Source organism: Lichenostomus cassidix, chromosome 1Ab (assembly GCF_008360975.1).
Source record: "Lichenostomus cassidix isolate B80296 chromosome 1Ab, HeHo_3.0, whole genome shotgun sequence".
NCBI lineage: Eukaryota > Metazoa > Chordata > Aves > Passeriformes > Meliphagidae > Lichenostomus > Lichenostomus cassidix.
The window spans coordinates 6,264,218-6,282,323 of record NC_139481.1 but is presented as its reverse complement, the minus strand read 5'-3'; the positions used below and the strand labels follow the sequence as shown (position 1 = coordinate 6,282,323).

Here is an 18,106-nt window from a genome sequence, read left to right as displayed (position 1 = left end):
TTCTGTGTACCCTAATCACAAGACAGGTATTTTTTTACTAATGATGAAGATAGAGCTCTGTTCAGTTTTCTGTACACACAAGCTTTTCCACTCCAAGTTAGCCTCAGCATCTGGAAAGTTAACATCTTCAATGTGCTGATGTTCAACCAAACTTCATTTTGGTAACTCTTAAACAGTCTTTAATCTTAATTTTCCTTCACTAGAAGGTGAAGCTGCACAAGAGGGCCTTTAAATGCCAGCATATATATGTATACACGCATAGGGTATAAACTGCCAGCAGTTACATACTGTACAGTACTTGTTCCTCAGTCTGATATTTATCATCCAGTATGGGTGCTGGGACAAAATAAATTTTCACATCATACACACTAGAAATCTGGAAATTATCACTCAATTGCTTTTTGTAATTCCTCTCCTTGGGAGTTCAGTGCAGTTGAACAAGTTAGTTCAATTAAAAAGTTTTTAAGAGGTTTTGGAAAATTTGGATCATTTTCCTCTGCTTTCTGTTTTTCACTTTCCATACCCTGCATTTCCTAACTCCAGCTGGGAGAAAAAGTGCTGTGTTGCACTTTTCTATGCAGTATTTTTGGCCAAATTAAAAGCAGGAAGTACCAGAAAGCTCACAGAAGAGCATATTCTTGTGAGATTTCTTATCCAGCCTTACAAACCTAGAAATTCAGATAAGATCTGATTATGCATTTACATTATTCATTTTCTGTGCCATTGCCTGGAAAACTTTTATTATAGACACTGTATGATAAATGAGGTTAATTCTTCTTGAATGTAGTTTAATTGGGATTTTAAAGTAATTAAGGTGGCAAGATAACTCAGAAAGTTAAACAAATAGCTCAGAAAGTTAAACAAATAGCTCCTTTGCCCAAATTTGCACAACTAGAAGCTAGGAATTGAAAGCTAAACCCACTGAATTTTGTAGGTTAGCCTGCTGCTCTTCCTTTGGGAGAGGCGAGAAATTGCCAACAACACGTCAGTGCTCCAAAGCATAGTATGAATCACAAGTTGGTCAATAATTAAAGCAGTATGGACAAAAAACTCTGATATGCTGCCTTAGTAATAATGATATGCATGTGACAGCAGGTTAGTAATAAATATGTTGTGAAAGTAATAAAGTCCAAAAAAAGTTGTATCAGTAAATAAATGAGAATTTTAGGGAAACTTGAGTAACAGAGCTAAGTGCTCTGTGTAAAGCCACCATTGATTCTGCATACAGGTTTGTAGAATGCTTGGCAAACTGTAATAATTTGGAAGTAAGCCAAGAATTTTTGTAAATTTTAAACCAAAATTAGCACAGTACATTTGGGATCTAATCTCCAAATATTACAGTAATTAGTGCATCTTTTTTCATCTCATCACATGAGAAGCTTCCACCTGACACCCTCAGACTATGGTGGTTTCTGCAGTGCCCTGAATTTAGGAGAGCTTATTAAGCACAGCAGTATTTAGATGTAACCATGGACAATTTCCACCAAATCCTTTCCCCACTACAATCTATTTGGATTTACTGCTGTAAACAGAGCCTCCAGATCACCCCAATTCGTCTTTTTCGGAAGAACCAGGGCAACTCAGTGCTCCCTAGTTTTATTCCCCACATCCAAAGTGCTGCCCTTCCCCACTCAAATTACGCTTACGAGCACAGGCTTTGCTCATTATTTCCTCTGACTTTTGACCGCAGGGGATGACTGAAGGTCCTTTATTTCCCCAAACACCATCATGTCCTGCTGCTTTTGGAGTGCTGTGTGTCAGTGTGAGCATCTCAGAGAGGAATGACAGGGAAATGTCTTTACAAACAAACTGTGGGGCTTATTGGTACATGAAGCCAGATACTGATAGGTGAAAGAAGCAATGGGACGAAGCATAAATTCCATGGGAATTCCATTAATTGGCAAACACACTTGCTGTGCTAAATCCCTGGACTTAGAGAGAAAGAACTAAGACACAAAAAAAAGGTGTAGGGTGGGATGTATATTAGAAGGGGTTCTGTATAAGGAGATTTGGGAAGTTTGTGCCTCTCAACTACCTCAGCCAACAGGGAGAGAGAGGGAAATGCAGCCGGGAAATTAGGATAAAAAGAGTCTATGTCCTCTATCAGTTTTAGAGACCCCATGGGAAATGCCCATGACCTCTCCCTTAATTCATGAATAAGTTACAGGACTCCTCTGTCTCCTTTTTGGCTATAAACCTCTGGTGTTTGCAGATTAATTTCCTGACACTCCGCGGCTGTCACCTCTTGCATCACAAGGCGGGTGCTAGAGAAGGCAGCCCAGAACCTCGGGGTTTATTTCGGGGTTTACACCCGGGGTTTACACTCGGGTTTTGCACTCGGAGTTTACCCTCGGGGCTTACACTCGGAGTTTACACCCTGTGTTTACACGCGGGACACCGCTGCCCTCACGGCTCCCGCCCAGCCTACATTTCCCAGCAGGCCGCTCGGTGAGCAGCTCCGCCCGCGGTGCGGGTTTGTTTCCGGGCCGAGCTGCACGGCGGGGCTCTCCGGGAGCGGGCTCTCCCTGCCCGGCCCCGGCCATGGACGAGGACGGGCTGCCCATCGTGGGCTCCGGCATTGACCTCACCAAGGTACGGGCTGAGCTCCGGGCTGCCGCTGCTGCTCCCCGGCGGGGCTGCGCTGGCCCTGGTGCTGGGCGAGCGCCGTCTCCCCCGGCTCAGCGGCCAGGCCCGGCGGTGTCGGGCGAGCGGAGCTCCGTGTGGGGTAACCGTGCTGCCCTCGGCCCGGGAACAGCGAGCTCTGAGCCTCGGCTGTGCCTCCAGCTGTTGGCCAGAGACGCTTTGCTACAAGTTCTGTCATAACGTTGTATTTAAAGACTAAGCCTTGTGCTTAAAGACTAAGCCTTTTCAGCCATCTATCTGCGAGACAAACCCCCTGTGAAGTTGTTTATTCGTGTCTTTTAATGCTGCAAAAGCTTTTTTTAAAGCTTAGTTTCCTATAATGCAGATCATAGAGATTGACCCGGTGATTCTTCTTAGTTTCCTAAATGCAGAGCGTAGAAATTGACCCGGTGGTTCTTCCATGCTCTCTGCCACCCCACAGATTCCTGCTAAGGTCAAAAACACTGCTTGACAAGTTTTGGAAGCACAGAACTGAACTTGAGCAGGTCCTGTTTGTGATAAATGAGTGGATAGCGAATGTTGGCTTTCGCATAGATGAATTTAGCATTTGTAAGTGATGAGGTACTGTGTAAAGTAGCACTTAGATAAAATATATTTCAGTAGAAACAAGGAGTGAATTATGAACTATGTAATAGTTGGAGCATGCTAGAAATGTGGTAAGAAATACATGGTAATAGATGTCTTTTGAACTGATAAGCCACAAAGCCAGAGATCAAGACGCCCTGAAGGAATTAAAAGAAACAGACCTCATGCATCCCAAGAAATCTGTTATTTATATTCACACCTCCCTGAGAAGAGTGTCAACTAAATTTGAATTAGAGCTAAAGAAAACTTCAGCCTTCAGCCCTGAGACAAGCCAGAAGACCAAGATGTCGCCAGCCTGGTGGACTGGAGCATAGAGCAAAGAAGGAGGGATTATTGGAGTGTAAATAGCTTTTTTTGGACTTGATGAATATGTAACAGTTACAGAAAGTACTTAAGCGCACATTAAAATGAATAGGGCATGGGACTGAGAATAAGGCAAACCTGCCACTCCTGCCTGGCTGTAAGGCTTTGTTCTCCTAATAAATGTTCAATATTATATTCCTAAAAATGCCGGCTTGTGAATTTGCTTATATCATGTTGAACAGGAGCACAGGCTGAAGGCTCGAGATAGTAGCAACAAAGTCTCACAAAAAATCAGGGTGTTTTAAGATAGTTTCATGTCGGATGCCCTGACAAATCAGCGAGTAAAGAAGAGGTGAAGACCAAAGAGTCACTGTGTTCACAAACTGATGTTCAGTGCTTCAGGAAAGCTTGGCTGCCAATAATTTTCCTTGCAAATCATCAACTTAAATCAATGACAATTTCATAGCCTAATTTCTTCTGCAAAGGTTAAGACTTAAAGCGATTGTCGAAGGTTATCAACGCTGAGGCACTAAAATTTTAGACGTAATTTTTTTGTGTGGAAATTCCTGATTCCAGTCTTTTGTAGTGGTTTAAATAAAAATGCCAGCTGTCTGTTACAATATGACCACCATTCTTTTTGGCAAACATAAGATTCTACATTTTAGTCTGAAAAGGATGTGAGCATCAAAACTGATTTGGATGGTAATTTTTGGTCATTTTAGGGTAGTCTGGGCTTGCAAATAAGAACCAGTATGGGTAGCCACTAAATACTTAGACAGCAACATCACTACACTTTATTATTTTGGTCGTGGTGTTAGTTGTAACTGAGTATTAGCATGGCTGGCCAAGTTTGCTTTTCCTCCTTAAACTCCAGAAGGAAAGATTCTGATTTCCTCACTGTTTTTAAAACACATTAACACCGATTTTCAGGAATATTCACAATTTCATCTGAAGGCTTTTTCTTTAAGACAACAGTCTTTCATTTATTTGGTCTTGCTGCCTTTTCTGTGTGTTCTGTAAATTCTCAGTTGTCATGTTAGTAGATTTTTAGTGGCAAAGGATTTGTATGAGTGCATATGTAAATCTCTGTGGTAGGAAATAGTTTGTGTATTGATGCATTCATAGCAGACACACTTAAAGACAGATTTCCAAATAATATCTTCTAAAAGTCTACATTTTTAACAGTATTCGAATACAAATGTGAAAATTGACATTGATGTGTAATCTAATTTTCTTATATTTTTTAATGCAGGTTCCTGCTATTCAGCAGAAAAGAACTGTAGCATTTCTGAACCAGTTTGTGGTTCACACAGTGCAGTTTCTCAACCGCTTTTCTACTGTTTGTGAAGAGGTGGGTTTAATATTTTCCCAGCTGTCCATTTATGCCATTTAAAAAATTCTAGAAATGAGAACCATTCATTCAAATATTTTTGATGCAGTAATAGTGGTAGCTTAAACCAAAAAATGTAGCCAGCTTTCTGTTCAAGGTTTCTCTCGAGTAAGTGCTTAAGACAGAATTTTTCCCCATGGGATCCACATGAACTCCTGATTGTGCCACACTCAGTCCTGTTTCCTTAAGCTTTTGCATTTGGCATACTCTTTGAACTTTTTGAAGCAGGGAATTTGTTCTGAGCAGCTTCATCTGTGGCTCTTGTCTTGTTATGGAAGAAGGATGCCATAATTCCTGTGCTGCATCAAAACCTCCTTTCAGGTTTTATCACCTGGAATTTAAACGAGTGATACGCTAAACTCTGAATGTAAATAATTTTTATGTTGAGAAAAGGACATTTTTGGCAAGTGGTTATTATAGAACATGAAGCCCTTAACTTTAGCTTCCTGTAAAAAGTAAGGATTAGTAAGTTTTTGTGGTGATTTTGGAGTCCATGGAAATACATCAGACCAACAAGATTAGAATTGTCCACTGAGCAGGACAAGATGCTTCCTCCCTTGTAGAAAAAGTGTTTTCTAATGTGGCTTTCAGTGTAACCTTTTTGTCTTTCGGGGGTTTTTTGTGATTTTTCATTAGTTTATTCAACAAAGAGTACTGTACAGCTCTAGCCAGCTGGGCTAAGGCAGCAGTCAAATCCAATTAGGCTAAGCCATGTAATCTGAGAAATTCTGTTATTTTTTGGTGAAGTTTAGGGCCAGACCCGTGACAAGTATAAAATTTGGCTACCACACGAATATACAGAGCTTCAGAGGAAAAATGTAACTTTTCCTAGGTTTTCAAACTCCTTGTAACTTGATAGGTGGGACAGTGTAAGTGCCTGACGATGCTGTTGTCAGTTGCCCAAAACTCAGTTGTCACCTGATCTCAGTATTCCCTCTTCCACGGGCACTGTGGAAATCAGAAAATGTATATTTGAAGCCACCTTGAGCACGCAGCAGCACTGTGAATTCTGCCTAATAAAACAGCTGTTAGTTAACCAAAATGTGTCGTTACCCAAGAGACTAAACAGTTGCTTTATATACTCCTTGAGAAGTTTTTTGTATTTACGAAGCACAGAAGTGTTTTTAAAGTGAAAGGCCTCAGTGTAAGTCAACAGAAGCCAAGAAATTCAAGATCGGGTCTGACACCATCCTTAACTCTAAATTTCTTGGCTCTTGTCTAGTCAAATAGACCTCTAAAATTGCATAATTGTCTTTTGTACATCTTTCCTCCCCCTCACCCAGTTCTATGTAGGACACAGAGTTCCTTCCAATAGGAACTGACTCCTCCTCATGAACAAAGGACCATCTGTAAACAAGTCAGTGCACTATCCAAAAAGACTAACTCCTGTCAGTCTCCTTCTCCTTTTCCTAGCATATTGGCAGAGCTGCCATTTTCTTAGGGTGTTAAAGTTCTGCTTCAGAGCCAGGCAGAATCTTGCCAAGGTGCCAGAAAGCTGTCAGAATGGTACATATCTGCCAGCCAGCACGCTAGCCAACTGCACTTGGACAGGTCTGGTGGTGTATGGTAGTGATTAGTTAAAAGACTGGCAGTTCTTATGGAGTAATTTAGAAAAACTTACGTTGTATTTAAAAAAAAAAAACCCAAAAAGTCAAAATTTGATTGAGGTGCACCTGGAGCACATAAAGTGTCTGGTTAGTTCTGATTCATTATGGATTTTGACTGTGTAGGACTTTGAATCACCTGCTGTATTATTTATCAGATTTTCTCTTTGTATTTGCTCAGTTACATACGCACACATCATCCCTTTTCATCTTCCACATGTGGAAGAAGCTTTGAAGAAAGATCTTTTGGTAACTGGGAGAGTACAATATGGCTACCATTATTGTCCAGTTGCCCAAAGTAATACCCTATTTACTTTGGCTTCCTTTTGTACATAGTCTGTCTGCATTCCTGTCATTATATGGGCAAACCAACTGCAGAGTCAAGTAATTTATAATTTGAACCGCTGTAGCTACTAAAAAGAGTTGTCATTGCTTCATTGATTTCATAATGGGAATAATCTCATTTACACTGGACTCTGCTTTCAGCAGGTAGAAGACAAAACTGATTTTTTTTTTAACAAGATGCAAACTGTTCTGTGTGTACAAGTGCACAGGGGAGTGTTTTCACATCCTGATTGTTTTCTGTTGTAGAAATTGTCAGCACTCTCTCTCCGTATCCAGCAAATTGAAACCACACTCAACATTCTGGATGCAAAGGTTTGTATGGATATAGACTTCATCTTCCAACAGTGACAGCCTCCTAGATTTCAGAAGTAGCTGACAAAATCATTTTCATAATGATTTGAAGGAGCTAATATAAAATCCTGATATCAAAAATTTTCTCTTTGCATGCCTTACTGCTTATACTGTGTAACATTTGAACATGTGGTTGATACAGAAGTAGGGAACCAATAGTACCTAGTGGAAAAGTTGAGTTTGATTTATCTCATTTAGCTGAAGGGACCAAAGGTTATAATTTATGGTGTTATATAGAAAATATAGTGTATAATTTACTAAAAGAAAAAAAACCCAACAAAATCCCACAGTCAATAAACCTCCCACTATAAAGTTTTAACCAGTTCTTCTTTCAATAATGATGGAGGCAATTTTGGTTGGCTTTTCTGGCAGCAAGGGTGGGATATTTTGAAGCTGTTCATTAAGATCTTCATGGGAAAAAATAGTGTAGTAATACCAACAGTGCTTACTAACACTAACTTATTTCAAAATAATTAGGAATCATCAGTATTGATGATTTTTGGGGAATTATTCATAATCATGTTAAATAGAATTTCCTTCAAATAGATATGCAGTGAGTTTAATATCCACTCTCAGTGTTTCCTTAAAAAAAGTGAAAGTTGTAGAAAATTGAAAAATTTGTAACCAGTCACCCATCTGTTAGGTGACAGAGCTGTTCTTGCCATGATTTCTTTCACTGTAGGGGAAGTGGCAGAGATTGCATGGCTCTGGTGTGGTTGATAAGTGCAGTAGCAAAATGCTGGGAAGGTGTGGAAGCCTTTCCTGCTCTGCAGCCTTGTGTTAACAGTGAAAGCTCCAGTGGAGTGCTTGGGGGTTTTTATTGTAGAAGCCAGCTGAATAGAAATATCCTTTCTTCCCCTAATCAAAATACCAAAACTAGTGATAAAAAGTCACAGTTTTACTAATGTAAAACCTACCTGGCCAATAAGTGCTAAGCAGCATGCTGCAGAATTTGTTGTACATGTAGTGTTATGATGTGCTCATTGCTTATTTGATGATGTTTTTTGCATTCAGTTATCCTCTATTCCTGGCCTGGAAGATGTCAAATTTGAAGTGTCTAGTGCAAATGTGAGCAGTGTTACAAATGGTCCTGTGGCACAAGCTACTGCAGAGCAGCAGACAGCTGAGTCACCTCAGTCTGGAGTAAGTAATGAAGCATAACTCGTGCATTGGAGGAATAGAGCTCTCCAGGTTAAGTTTGTAATGTCATTTGAAGTAGATAGAAAAAGCAAGTTTATTGGAAGTGAGCAATCAACTGTAAAAATCTAAAATTAAGCTTTTCACTAATCACTCTGTTTTAACAAGTGACTTAAAACAAAAAAGATTATACGCTTTCTTAACTATGTGGTTTAAATAATTAGAGCTAACTCAAATCTGATGGTAAATTTCTCTTTCCTGTTCTTCAATCACACTAAAATATGAACATGAATTACATCAGGGGGCTGAGAAGGTCATGAATGAAAATAACAGTTTAAATCACATCATTCCAACTCTTTTCTCCTTTCATCAGAATGTGAGAAAAAGAGCATTTTTAGCTCAAAAAGAGCATTTACATTTAGTGCTGTGTTATTCATTAAATACAACTTAAAAGGGTTATTAACAGGGTTATCAGTGAAATTATTGTTTATTGTTTCTTGGGTTTTTTTCATGTGTCATTAAATAACTTAAAATTGTAACGAAAAGCAGAAAGACACTCCTGTAACAATGAACAACAAAAGGCTTGGATTTTGTGATTTCATACATCTTGGAAACCTTTAATTCTGTGAGTGTAGATCAGAATAATCTTGATGAAGAATTGCACTTTACCATAAAATACCCAATTTTGTGGATTGAAATCTCCATCTGTCTGCTGTTTGCACCTAACCATTAAAGAGTTTGTTCTTCACACACAGCAGAACAACACACAAGAAGAAGGGTTGCAGAAAACAGAGGTAGTAACAGAAAATGTCACAACTGTGGCCAAGGATCCAAGATATGCCAGATATCTCAAAATGGTGCAAGTGGTAAGTCAGTCCTCATGTCCTTCTTTGGCTAGGATTTTATTTTTAGGTGGGACATAACACAGAGCTGTAAGTGAACCTTAAATGTCTTAAAACATACATTGCAACAGTAAGCTTTAATCTTTAAGCTAATCATCACAATATTCTAGTACATCTTCTCTAATAAATGAATTAATGTGATATATTCTTTCAGACAGCTTCTGGCAAGATCTTCCTACAAAATTCTGCTGGTACACTTGTGGAGTGAAAGTGTGAAATGTGTAAATGCAAAGTGGTATTAGCCAGAGGCACAGGAGATGCCACTGAAAGTGTAGTAATCCTGGCAGAATTGGAGTGATTCCCTGCATACAGACATGATTACAGGTTGATTTTACTGTAGGGTACAAAATACAGCTTTGCAAGGATAGTCCAGAACAGGAGTACTTGGTATTTCTATAAAGACCAAAACAGAGGTACAAGGATTGCTTCACTATTTGGTTCCACTCAGTTCCCTGTTATTCACGATGCAGGTTTTGTTCCTCTCTTTATCTGTGGTCTGTTCTACAGATAAATAGAAAATAAGTGAATATAATCTCAATATTTACATGTGTGAAAGCTAATGAGGGAATGAGAAAGTGAATGGGAGACTGTTTGTGACATTTTGAAGAGCTCATTTCACATGCACAAAATTAAAAATGAGATTGGAAACAAAGAATTTATATCAATTGATTTTCAATTTGTCAGTGGAAATTTTCCTCCAGAATATATATTTTAATTCTGGAAAGTATGACTATGTCATAGTATTAATAAAATGTTGCTTATGTTAAAACAAACTTCACGGTTTCACTCAGTCTTCAGAGAAATTATTACAATTGATCTGCTTCATTCTTTGGATGATGTTCCAGAGCTTGTTTTTCAGTTGAATCACAAATTGGCATTTCTGAGTAGCTAATTACAAACCATTTGGAAAACCTAGCAGTGGGATAGTAGCAGAGAGTAGAACACTATGTTACTGTATTGATTTAATGCCAGACTTCAAAGTGGATTTGAAAGTGCTGGATGGTCTAATTACTTTGAATTTTTTTTTTTTTGGTGGCTGCTAGAGGAGTGAGATCTCACTTTCCACATTTCTCCTGTGTACTGGCAATTCCTGGTTATTTTCCTGCCAGTTGTAAACAGTGTGGTAGGAAAGTCAAACTAACATACTACAAATTAATGTGTATTTTTGTCTTTGCCAGACTTGTCTCCTCGTCCGGTCAAGTATTTCAGTTAGTGTCGTTTATTTGCCCAAATTAAGGTTCTAGCTGAAGATTTATTTGAACTGATCATTTGTTTGTTACTCACAATATTTGTAGTGTAAAAGAGTTAGCACCATTCTATGCTCAAAGTAGCTCTTCCATGAAGTTGTGACAAATTCATTTTGGTGGAGTGAGTTGAGGATACTAAATTCTTACTTTATTAAATTTACAACAATATTCAAAGAAATCAGAAAAACAGTGTCATATTTGCAAATTAAAATTCAGGAAAGCATGAAAGGTAAAGTAGTTGTAATGCCCTGATTGTATTATAAACAGGTATAGGTACAATCTTAATTGTTTTTCTTCAGATAAGAAGTCTGCTCTTAAAGGTTATTTTGATTAAACTGCAATTGATTTTGTGAATCTGTGATACATGAGAGCACTGAGAGGATTTTTTTCTTGCAGATTTTAATGCACACAATGTTGAAATAAAACACACTCCATGTGTGAATGTAAAAACAACCCATTCTTGGAAGCCCTACACCAAGTTCCCTTTGATTGACAGCAGATATGAATTTTGCTTTGTCTGATGTGACTCAGTTCTGTTTTCACCTTGAGCTGATGCATAAACAGCTCATCAGTGACTTCTGAGGGGACTCACTCATCAGTGACTTTCCTGGGGAAAAGCACCCTAAGTGCAGTCAAGCAAGGGAAGAAGCATTAGTACAAGATGGTGTATAGACACACAGTCCCTGGTGTCCAAATCTATACTAGAATAAGGGAATTTTAAACTGTCATGAAATACTCAAATATTCAAAATACTCACCTTTGTAATGTACATCAGCTGTGAATTACTGAGATGTTCTTTTATTCCAAACTATTACATTGCAGCTATTTGAGTGACTTTTTTTGATACAATGCCTGATAGATTGCTAGAACTCTGTACCTCTGTGTACTCTGCTGTTCCACAGTGCTCCTGCACAAGCCTTGACTGTGATTCTTCCTGTGGAGCCATCACAAGGATCACATCTTCCTCTGCAACAGGAGTCATGGCTGCCCTTGATTTTATCACTATTTGACTTGCTTTTGGACACAAGATACTAGTCCTACACCACTTTTCATTTAGAATTTCTTAGACCACCAGTAGCTTTGTCCCTTTCAAATCAGAAATTGTGTCCACATTTGGGTTTTGGTATTTTTTGCCCATATCCTATATTGGCATGGAGTGATCCACATGGTGTTTCTGGTGGTTTCCAGGAGATGGCAAAGCAACAAGTTGCCTTTGAGCAGCACTAGTGGAAACACAGGAGCAGTTTGTTGGGAAGTGTCTCTTAAGAGGATGTGGGTCTTGGGTTTGTGATCCAAGCTGAGGGGATGTTTAGGTGTTGATGAATAAAATAAAGTGCAGAAGCTGTGGAAGGATTTTTTAACATGCACATAGTTGGCTGAAATCTGTCCACAAGTCACAGAAGAGTCAAGCCTGACTGCAGAACCAGTTGTACTCAGAGAAGTCACTTTAAATTTGTGCTTCTCTTCTCATGTGCTGTTTGCCTTTTTCTCCATGCTTTTTAGACTTCTCCAGTTTTTAGCACTGCCTTAACAGATCCCTCTGGAGGGCTAGCAGGTGCAGTTCCCTGGTTTTGCTCTCTCTTGGTTATACCTTCAGCATGCCCAAGACTTCTTGATCTTCCTAGCACAACTTCTCTGCTGGCTTTGTACTACTTTGTGCTTTCTTCATATTTTTACCCATATAGATAACTTCATGATTCTGTCTGCATGAATTGCAAATATGTCTATCCAGTCTTTATTCTCTCCCTGCAACTTTTTCTAGATGTTTTGTCATGAATATAAGAGGGATTAAAAGGGCCTTGAATCTCAATAATTTCTTGCTTCTAGGTTTATGTTGATAGCAACTGAGATTATTGTTCCATGCTGTTTGACAAGTGACATGCATAAATTGATATGAAATGTGGTTTAAAAGTACCTGTGGAATTAAGCTTCATCACCTGTTTGTGTCCAGTAATTTCATATTATTCTTCCTCCTGCTGCACAGGGTGTTCCTGTAATGGCCATACGAAACAAAATGATTTCTGAGGGGCTAAATCCAGATCTTCTTGAGTAAGTAATTTGGGACTCTCACTAGGGCTGGAGTGCAGCCCTGTGGTTAAAAAATTTGGAAAAACATGTGCTTAGAAAAGGTTGTTCAAGGTGTTGTGAGTTACAGCAGTGACAAGCTAGCATTTGACAATGTGCATTTAGCAATGAGCACTCAAATAAAAGGTCAGTAGCCATTTCCACTGCACTGTTTAGACTCTGAGGTTTTCCCCAAATACTTTCTTTCAACACTTCAATAAGAAAATGTCATTATTGCAGTGTAATAAGAACAAACTCAATCTTATTTTGCCAGATGCATGAGGGACAACACAGTTGTTTCCAGATTCCCTCAGTAGATGGAGTGTACAACTTGACTTCAAAACTGACAGTGTGAATTGAAGTCAGCAGTTCAGAATTTTGGCTGTTGATTGAGTTAATCTGATGTGAAGACTACTAAGAATAGATACTAATTTTCAAAGCTTCTTATCTGGCCATAAACATTGATTTTGGTCTTTTTTTACAGTTGACGTTTAATTTAGTTCTACTGTATTATTTCACAGAACTGATGAAAGTATGAACTTCCATTCTTACATTACAGCCACCAAAGTGTTTGAAGTACTTTTGCATTCTCTTCAGAAACTGTCAGGGTGTTAGAAAGTCCATTTCTCCTTTCCAGTGAAGCCTTTTTACATTTTGTAAAGGCTTATTCTGAAACTAGCAACTTGTTTAATAAAATAAACCTGAAGTATCATCATATGATGAGTCAGTTTAGCTCCAAGCTACTTCCTGGTGTCTAAATAAGCCTAAAGTAGTTATTTCTCAGTGGATATATTTACTGATGGAATGAGAAATAAGAAAAAGACCCTGTGCAAGTTGGAGATAGGTTTAGCAAGTGTGGGTTTTCTATATGTGTGTTAAATGTGTTGCATTTTTTGCTGTGTTTCAAGTCCATACCTTTCTATAAATGCTGCTATTTCACCATTTTTGGGTGGATTTTTGGGTAGATAAAAAGATAATAGGTTAAAATTTCAAAACCTATTTCATGAAAAGTATCTGCTGTTGGATTGTCCATTTTTCATTAAGAGAGAACCATTATTACTGTGGATTGAGGCTCACAGAATATGTTTGGGGTCTCAAAGTCTCTTCAAAGGTCTGTGCAAGAGCAATGCTTAGTCAGATTTTCTTTAAAATATTATTGGTTTGAAAACTGATTAAAGAAAGCTAATTATTTGGCAAGGTGCATAATGGGGAATATTTTAAGGTGTCAGGTGTGACCTTTCTTCTTATTTCCTTGCTTTTTTGCCTTGATATTATAGACTTCTTTTTTTTTATGTATCTTGCCATTCACACCACATTTCTTGGGTCTTCAGGTTCCTGAGATTTGCTCACTCAGTCCCAGAGAAAATTAGGAAAATACACATATGGCTGTGTGCTCAGTCACTTCCTGCAGATCCCCCAGCTCCTTGCCATTGGCTTGGGGCTTTTTGTGCCTGCAGATGTGCTAATTCTAACAGTACAGTGTTGTTTCTACACTGTCCTTTTGGCTTCTGGTTATTGCTCCTTTCTCAACTTTGCCTATTCTATAAGCTCCCAATTTGCCTATCTTTACCTTTTTGTTTCTTATCCTTCCTCTCTTGCCTGTCTGCAGTTCCAGGACAGTTTGTCCTGCTCTCATGAGCAAAAGGAATTCAGCACCATCTTCCTCTCCTTAATAAATGAGAGGTTTTACACTGATCTCTCCAGATCACATTTCTTTGCACAGCTCTTCTGTTTTGTCATTGCCACGGCAACAAGGAAAAATATTGTGAAGTGGTATTTGCATGAGAAAGCAAATGCTTTCTTAATTTGTTTTAGAGGTGTGCAGGGGGAGGGAAAAGGCTCTTCTGCAGTTCTTTAACATGCTTCTCATCTTTGCACACAAAATGGTTAGGAACTCCTCAGAGTGACCTCAGGGATTCCCAGCAGAGGAATTATACTAAACAGAACTAAGTTGGGAATGAAATTCTGTACCCCCAAGATAAATAAGAACAGGATGATTAATATGGCTGTCAGCTTAGTTTAGAATGTAATATTTTATCCAAGAGATATTAACTGTCGTACAGGAAGTGAGTTTCTCTGAATATCATTTTTCCCCAATTATAATTATGTGTGTATTTTCTACCTTGCTTTCAGACTTTATCAGGATCTGTCTTGTTTGTTTGTCAAACTCATTACATACTTAGGAGGGAGAGTCCATGGAGAGCCAGCATCTTCAGGCAATAATGCTAGTTACTCTTTAGATGGCTTGCTTCTGTCACCTTCATTTCCACTAGATTCCCCAAGCAAACATTTTGCCACAGTGTTAAGATCCATCCTAAATATTCACTTTAAAACTAAATACAAGTGCTCTGATCATTTCAGTCAATAAAAATCCCATGGCTGTTCTTGCATGTCAAATTTAACCCAACGTTCTAGCCAAATTCCACTCTGAGTAATTCTTTTTTGCTTCTCTAAATTATCCCTGCAGTTTTAGTTGGATACAATATTGTTCATTTCCTGTCTTATTTTTTTCGTGTACTATTTACACTGCTCAACGGTGTACAGAATGTTCCTTTCAACCCTAGAACCTCTGAAGATTGAAAAAAAAAATTGAATTAATCATTATTGCCTGCTTTCAACTCTTTCTACAAGTGTTTGCCACTTGTTAATGATCTGTCATCATTTCTGAAGCCATCAAAGGCTTGCATTCACCCTGGTGTCTGCAGAGCTTGGATGTCCAGTGAGTTAGAGTTTCTAGTGTTTGCCTTTCAGCTGGAGGTGAAGCAATAGCACTGAGGTGTGAGTTTGTGAACCATAAACAGTTAATGTGTGAAATGGTGTGGAAATGAAGTGCCTGCAGTTGTAGGGAAAGGCCAGAGGTGGTACGTGCTGAGTGGCTTGTGCTCCCAGCTGGAATTGCAGCATGGAATGTTTGTGTTGCCTGCAGGACCCCAGATGCCCCCGTGCCTGCCTGGGGAGAGGATGGCAAAGCAGAAGACACTTCTGACAGTGAATCTTCATTCAGTGACTGAGGAGACTGATTTCAGCCTTTGGAATCCTCTGCTGAATCCTCTGCTGGTGTGTTTGGAGCTTTGGCAGACCGTGGGTTTGGTGTGGATCATGTGGGTGACATGGTTTATCTGACAGTGGTTTTTACAGCTAAGATCCTCCTTGTTCTCCTCTGGAAAGTCTGAACAGCACTGTGTTTGAACCTGAGCCCTTCCCCCATGGACATGAATCATGAGATCTGTGTGGTTTTCATGCTGCATCATGTCAGATTCCTTTTTGACTCTGCTGAAATTACTTTGTAGAGCCCTAAGAATTCCACACCTCTAAACTTTCAGGTCTCTAAAACTGCATTGTGGTCATTGTTAGATTTTCTGTGTAACACGTTTAACCTAAGTTGCCTTCTTTCTGCCCCATACCTTAAAGGTAAATTAACTTTGGAAAATGAAAATGTTTCATTGGTGAGCTGAACTTTTTTGCCAATATACTATATCTGCAGTGATGCAACGAGAATTACACATAAGTCAGCTCTCTTGTGGTAATTGCAAATCAGTGGTACTCAGGTTTGAGAAAAACTAAAATACAAGTGAAAAATAACATTAAAACCCACTTTGAATCTATTTTCAAAGCAGATATTGCTATTCAGTGCCATGTTAGAGTCTGTATGAAGTTCTTAAAGAAACTCCTACTCTAGAAGGCTTGATTTGTCAAATTCAGGTTGCAGTGTTGTAGAAAGCAACAAACAAGGCAAGTGGGTTTGAAAATGACCCTGGGAAGAAAGCAAGGGACAGGGAAATTATTAATGGAACACCAGATTCTCACTAGTTCTCACTGTATGTGAGTCAGTTGAAACAACTTTCTGACTTCTCTTGGCCTTACTCAGAAGAAGCTGTGGCTGAGCAGTTTGCTTAGGATGAGAAATCACCTCCAAGTTGGTGCCTTTGCAGATCATTTCAGCAAAGAAGCTAAAATTCAGTTTGTATAATGATAAAACTACCTTGCCATCTCTTGAGGCATGCACTGAGGAACAATATAAAGAAATGCACTAGGAGCCTGACGTGCCCTGAAGATTCCCCTCAAACTTACTTCACGTGCCCCATGACTCAAAAATGATACTTCGTTAAAGAATCTTCTTTAATACAATTTGTTCCACATGAAATCCTCCCCAGTCTGTTTGAATTCCCCAGATTGTTGTGATTATACCAGAATGCTGTGTGCCAGGCAGTCATTAAATTTCTGCTATTTCACATTCTTCCTGCAACCAAGAGAAGATTAAAACTGAAGCTCCAAGTATTTAAGTCTGTTAGCCTTTATGACTGAGTCATTACCTTCTCTCTTAGTTATTTATGCCACTTCAGTAGGTTACCTCCTTTTTTTCTGTTTTTCTGTAACTTAAGCATGGTTCCCATTTAAGCCTAGCAGACATATTTATGCTCTCCATAACCTGTAAATCAGATTAATGCCTGAATTAAAGCATAGAGGATGTCTAGAGATTTCAATGATGGCTTAATTACTATTGAACATTTAAACAAAAATACTTAATAGGTAACACCTGGTAAAACACAATAAATACTAACATATTAGCAATAAGTACTTCAAATGTAAATGTGATAATGTTATTTCAGAATGTATATATTGAAACACTCACGACTTTTTAAAATCTATATTTGAAAACTCATTTAAGCAATCTGTATAAATAAAGCTATACTTTGTAAACCAAAGGTGTGGTTCTATTTTATTTCTAGATCTTGTTTTTAACAAGACAATGGAAATTATTCCAAAGTCCCTGCAATTCATGTTTCTCCAGAATTAATTTTGCTGAAGTTATAGCAACATGCTAGCCTAAGGGGAAGAGTTTTGGAAATTGGGGTTTGGAATTTGGAATTTGGAAATTTTTGGAATTTGGAGTTTAAGTTAGACCATGGTGGCACTCTGACTACAGGAGAACTGAAAATCCCACAGCCACTGTTCTAAGGAGCAAATTTAAGGGCTGAAATTATTGAGTATTATATGTTTGATACTTTTGAACTGACATGAACCTCTAAGGAAAGTAGCATGATTTAAAGAGTTGAATGGAGACAGAGTAGTTAATTATTTTTCTGAAGAAATAAAGTTATCAAAAGGGATTTAAGAAGGTATACCTTCAGTTTCTGAAGACACTTGTTGTGTAAAATAATTTTAGTCTGGAAAAAACCCTGAAATCAATTGTCTTTTATACCACTGTGTGTCTTTTTTATGTGGAATGAGAAAGCCTCTGACCTACAGTCACTTGTTAAAATAAGGGATAATTAATCAGTAATTAAATACATCACAGAATAACAATTTTGTTAATAGTGATTGTGAATTTAACTGCTTAAGACTTGCAGGTTTTTTCAGGGTAGAAGTTCACTTTGGAATAGTGCAGCATTGGTAGACTTGCAGAAGCATTAGGGAAAATTTTGTCTCTTCTCACAGTTCAGTGGTGATACCCTGCACAGAAAAAATCCAAATTCCTGAACTGTGAGGAGCCAGGGGGTAAAAAAGATAAAAACATCCCTTTTTACATTCAGT

At 38.5% G+C, this 18,106-nt stretch overlaps 1 protein-coding gene across 2 annotated transcripts; it reads left to right on the top strand.

The window, feature by feature from the left end:
* Positions 1-2,466: 2,466 nt before the first annotated feature.
* Positions 2,467-17,277, top strand: WASHC3 (WASH complex subunit 3). 2 transcript variants are annotated; one of them, XM_085049618.1, is made up of 7 exons: positions 2,467-2,592; positions 4,784-4,882; positions 7,117-7,182; positions 8,236-8,364; positions 9,117-9,224; positions 12,492-12,556; positions 15,498-17,277. In XM_085049618.1, the coding sequence occupies exons 1-7, from the start codon at positions 2,542-2,544 to the stop codon at positions 15,580-15,582; spliced, it is 603 nt and encodes a 200-aa protein (XP_084905744.1). In that variant the 5' UTR covers positions 2,467-2,541; the 3' UTR covers positions 15,583-17,277. The 2 variants fall into 2 exon arrangements, with proteins under 2 accessions (XP_084905744.1, XP_084905743.1); XM_085049617.1 differs by having other exon boundaries at positions 2,469-2,592; positions 9,114-9,224.
* Positions 17,278-18,106: the final 829 nt, after the last annotated feature.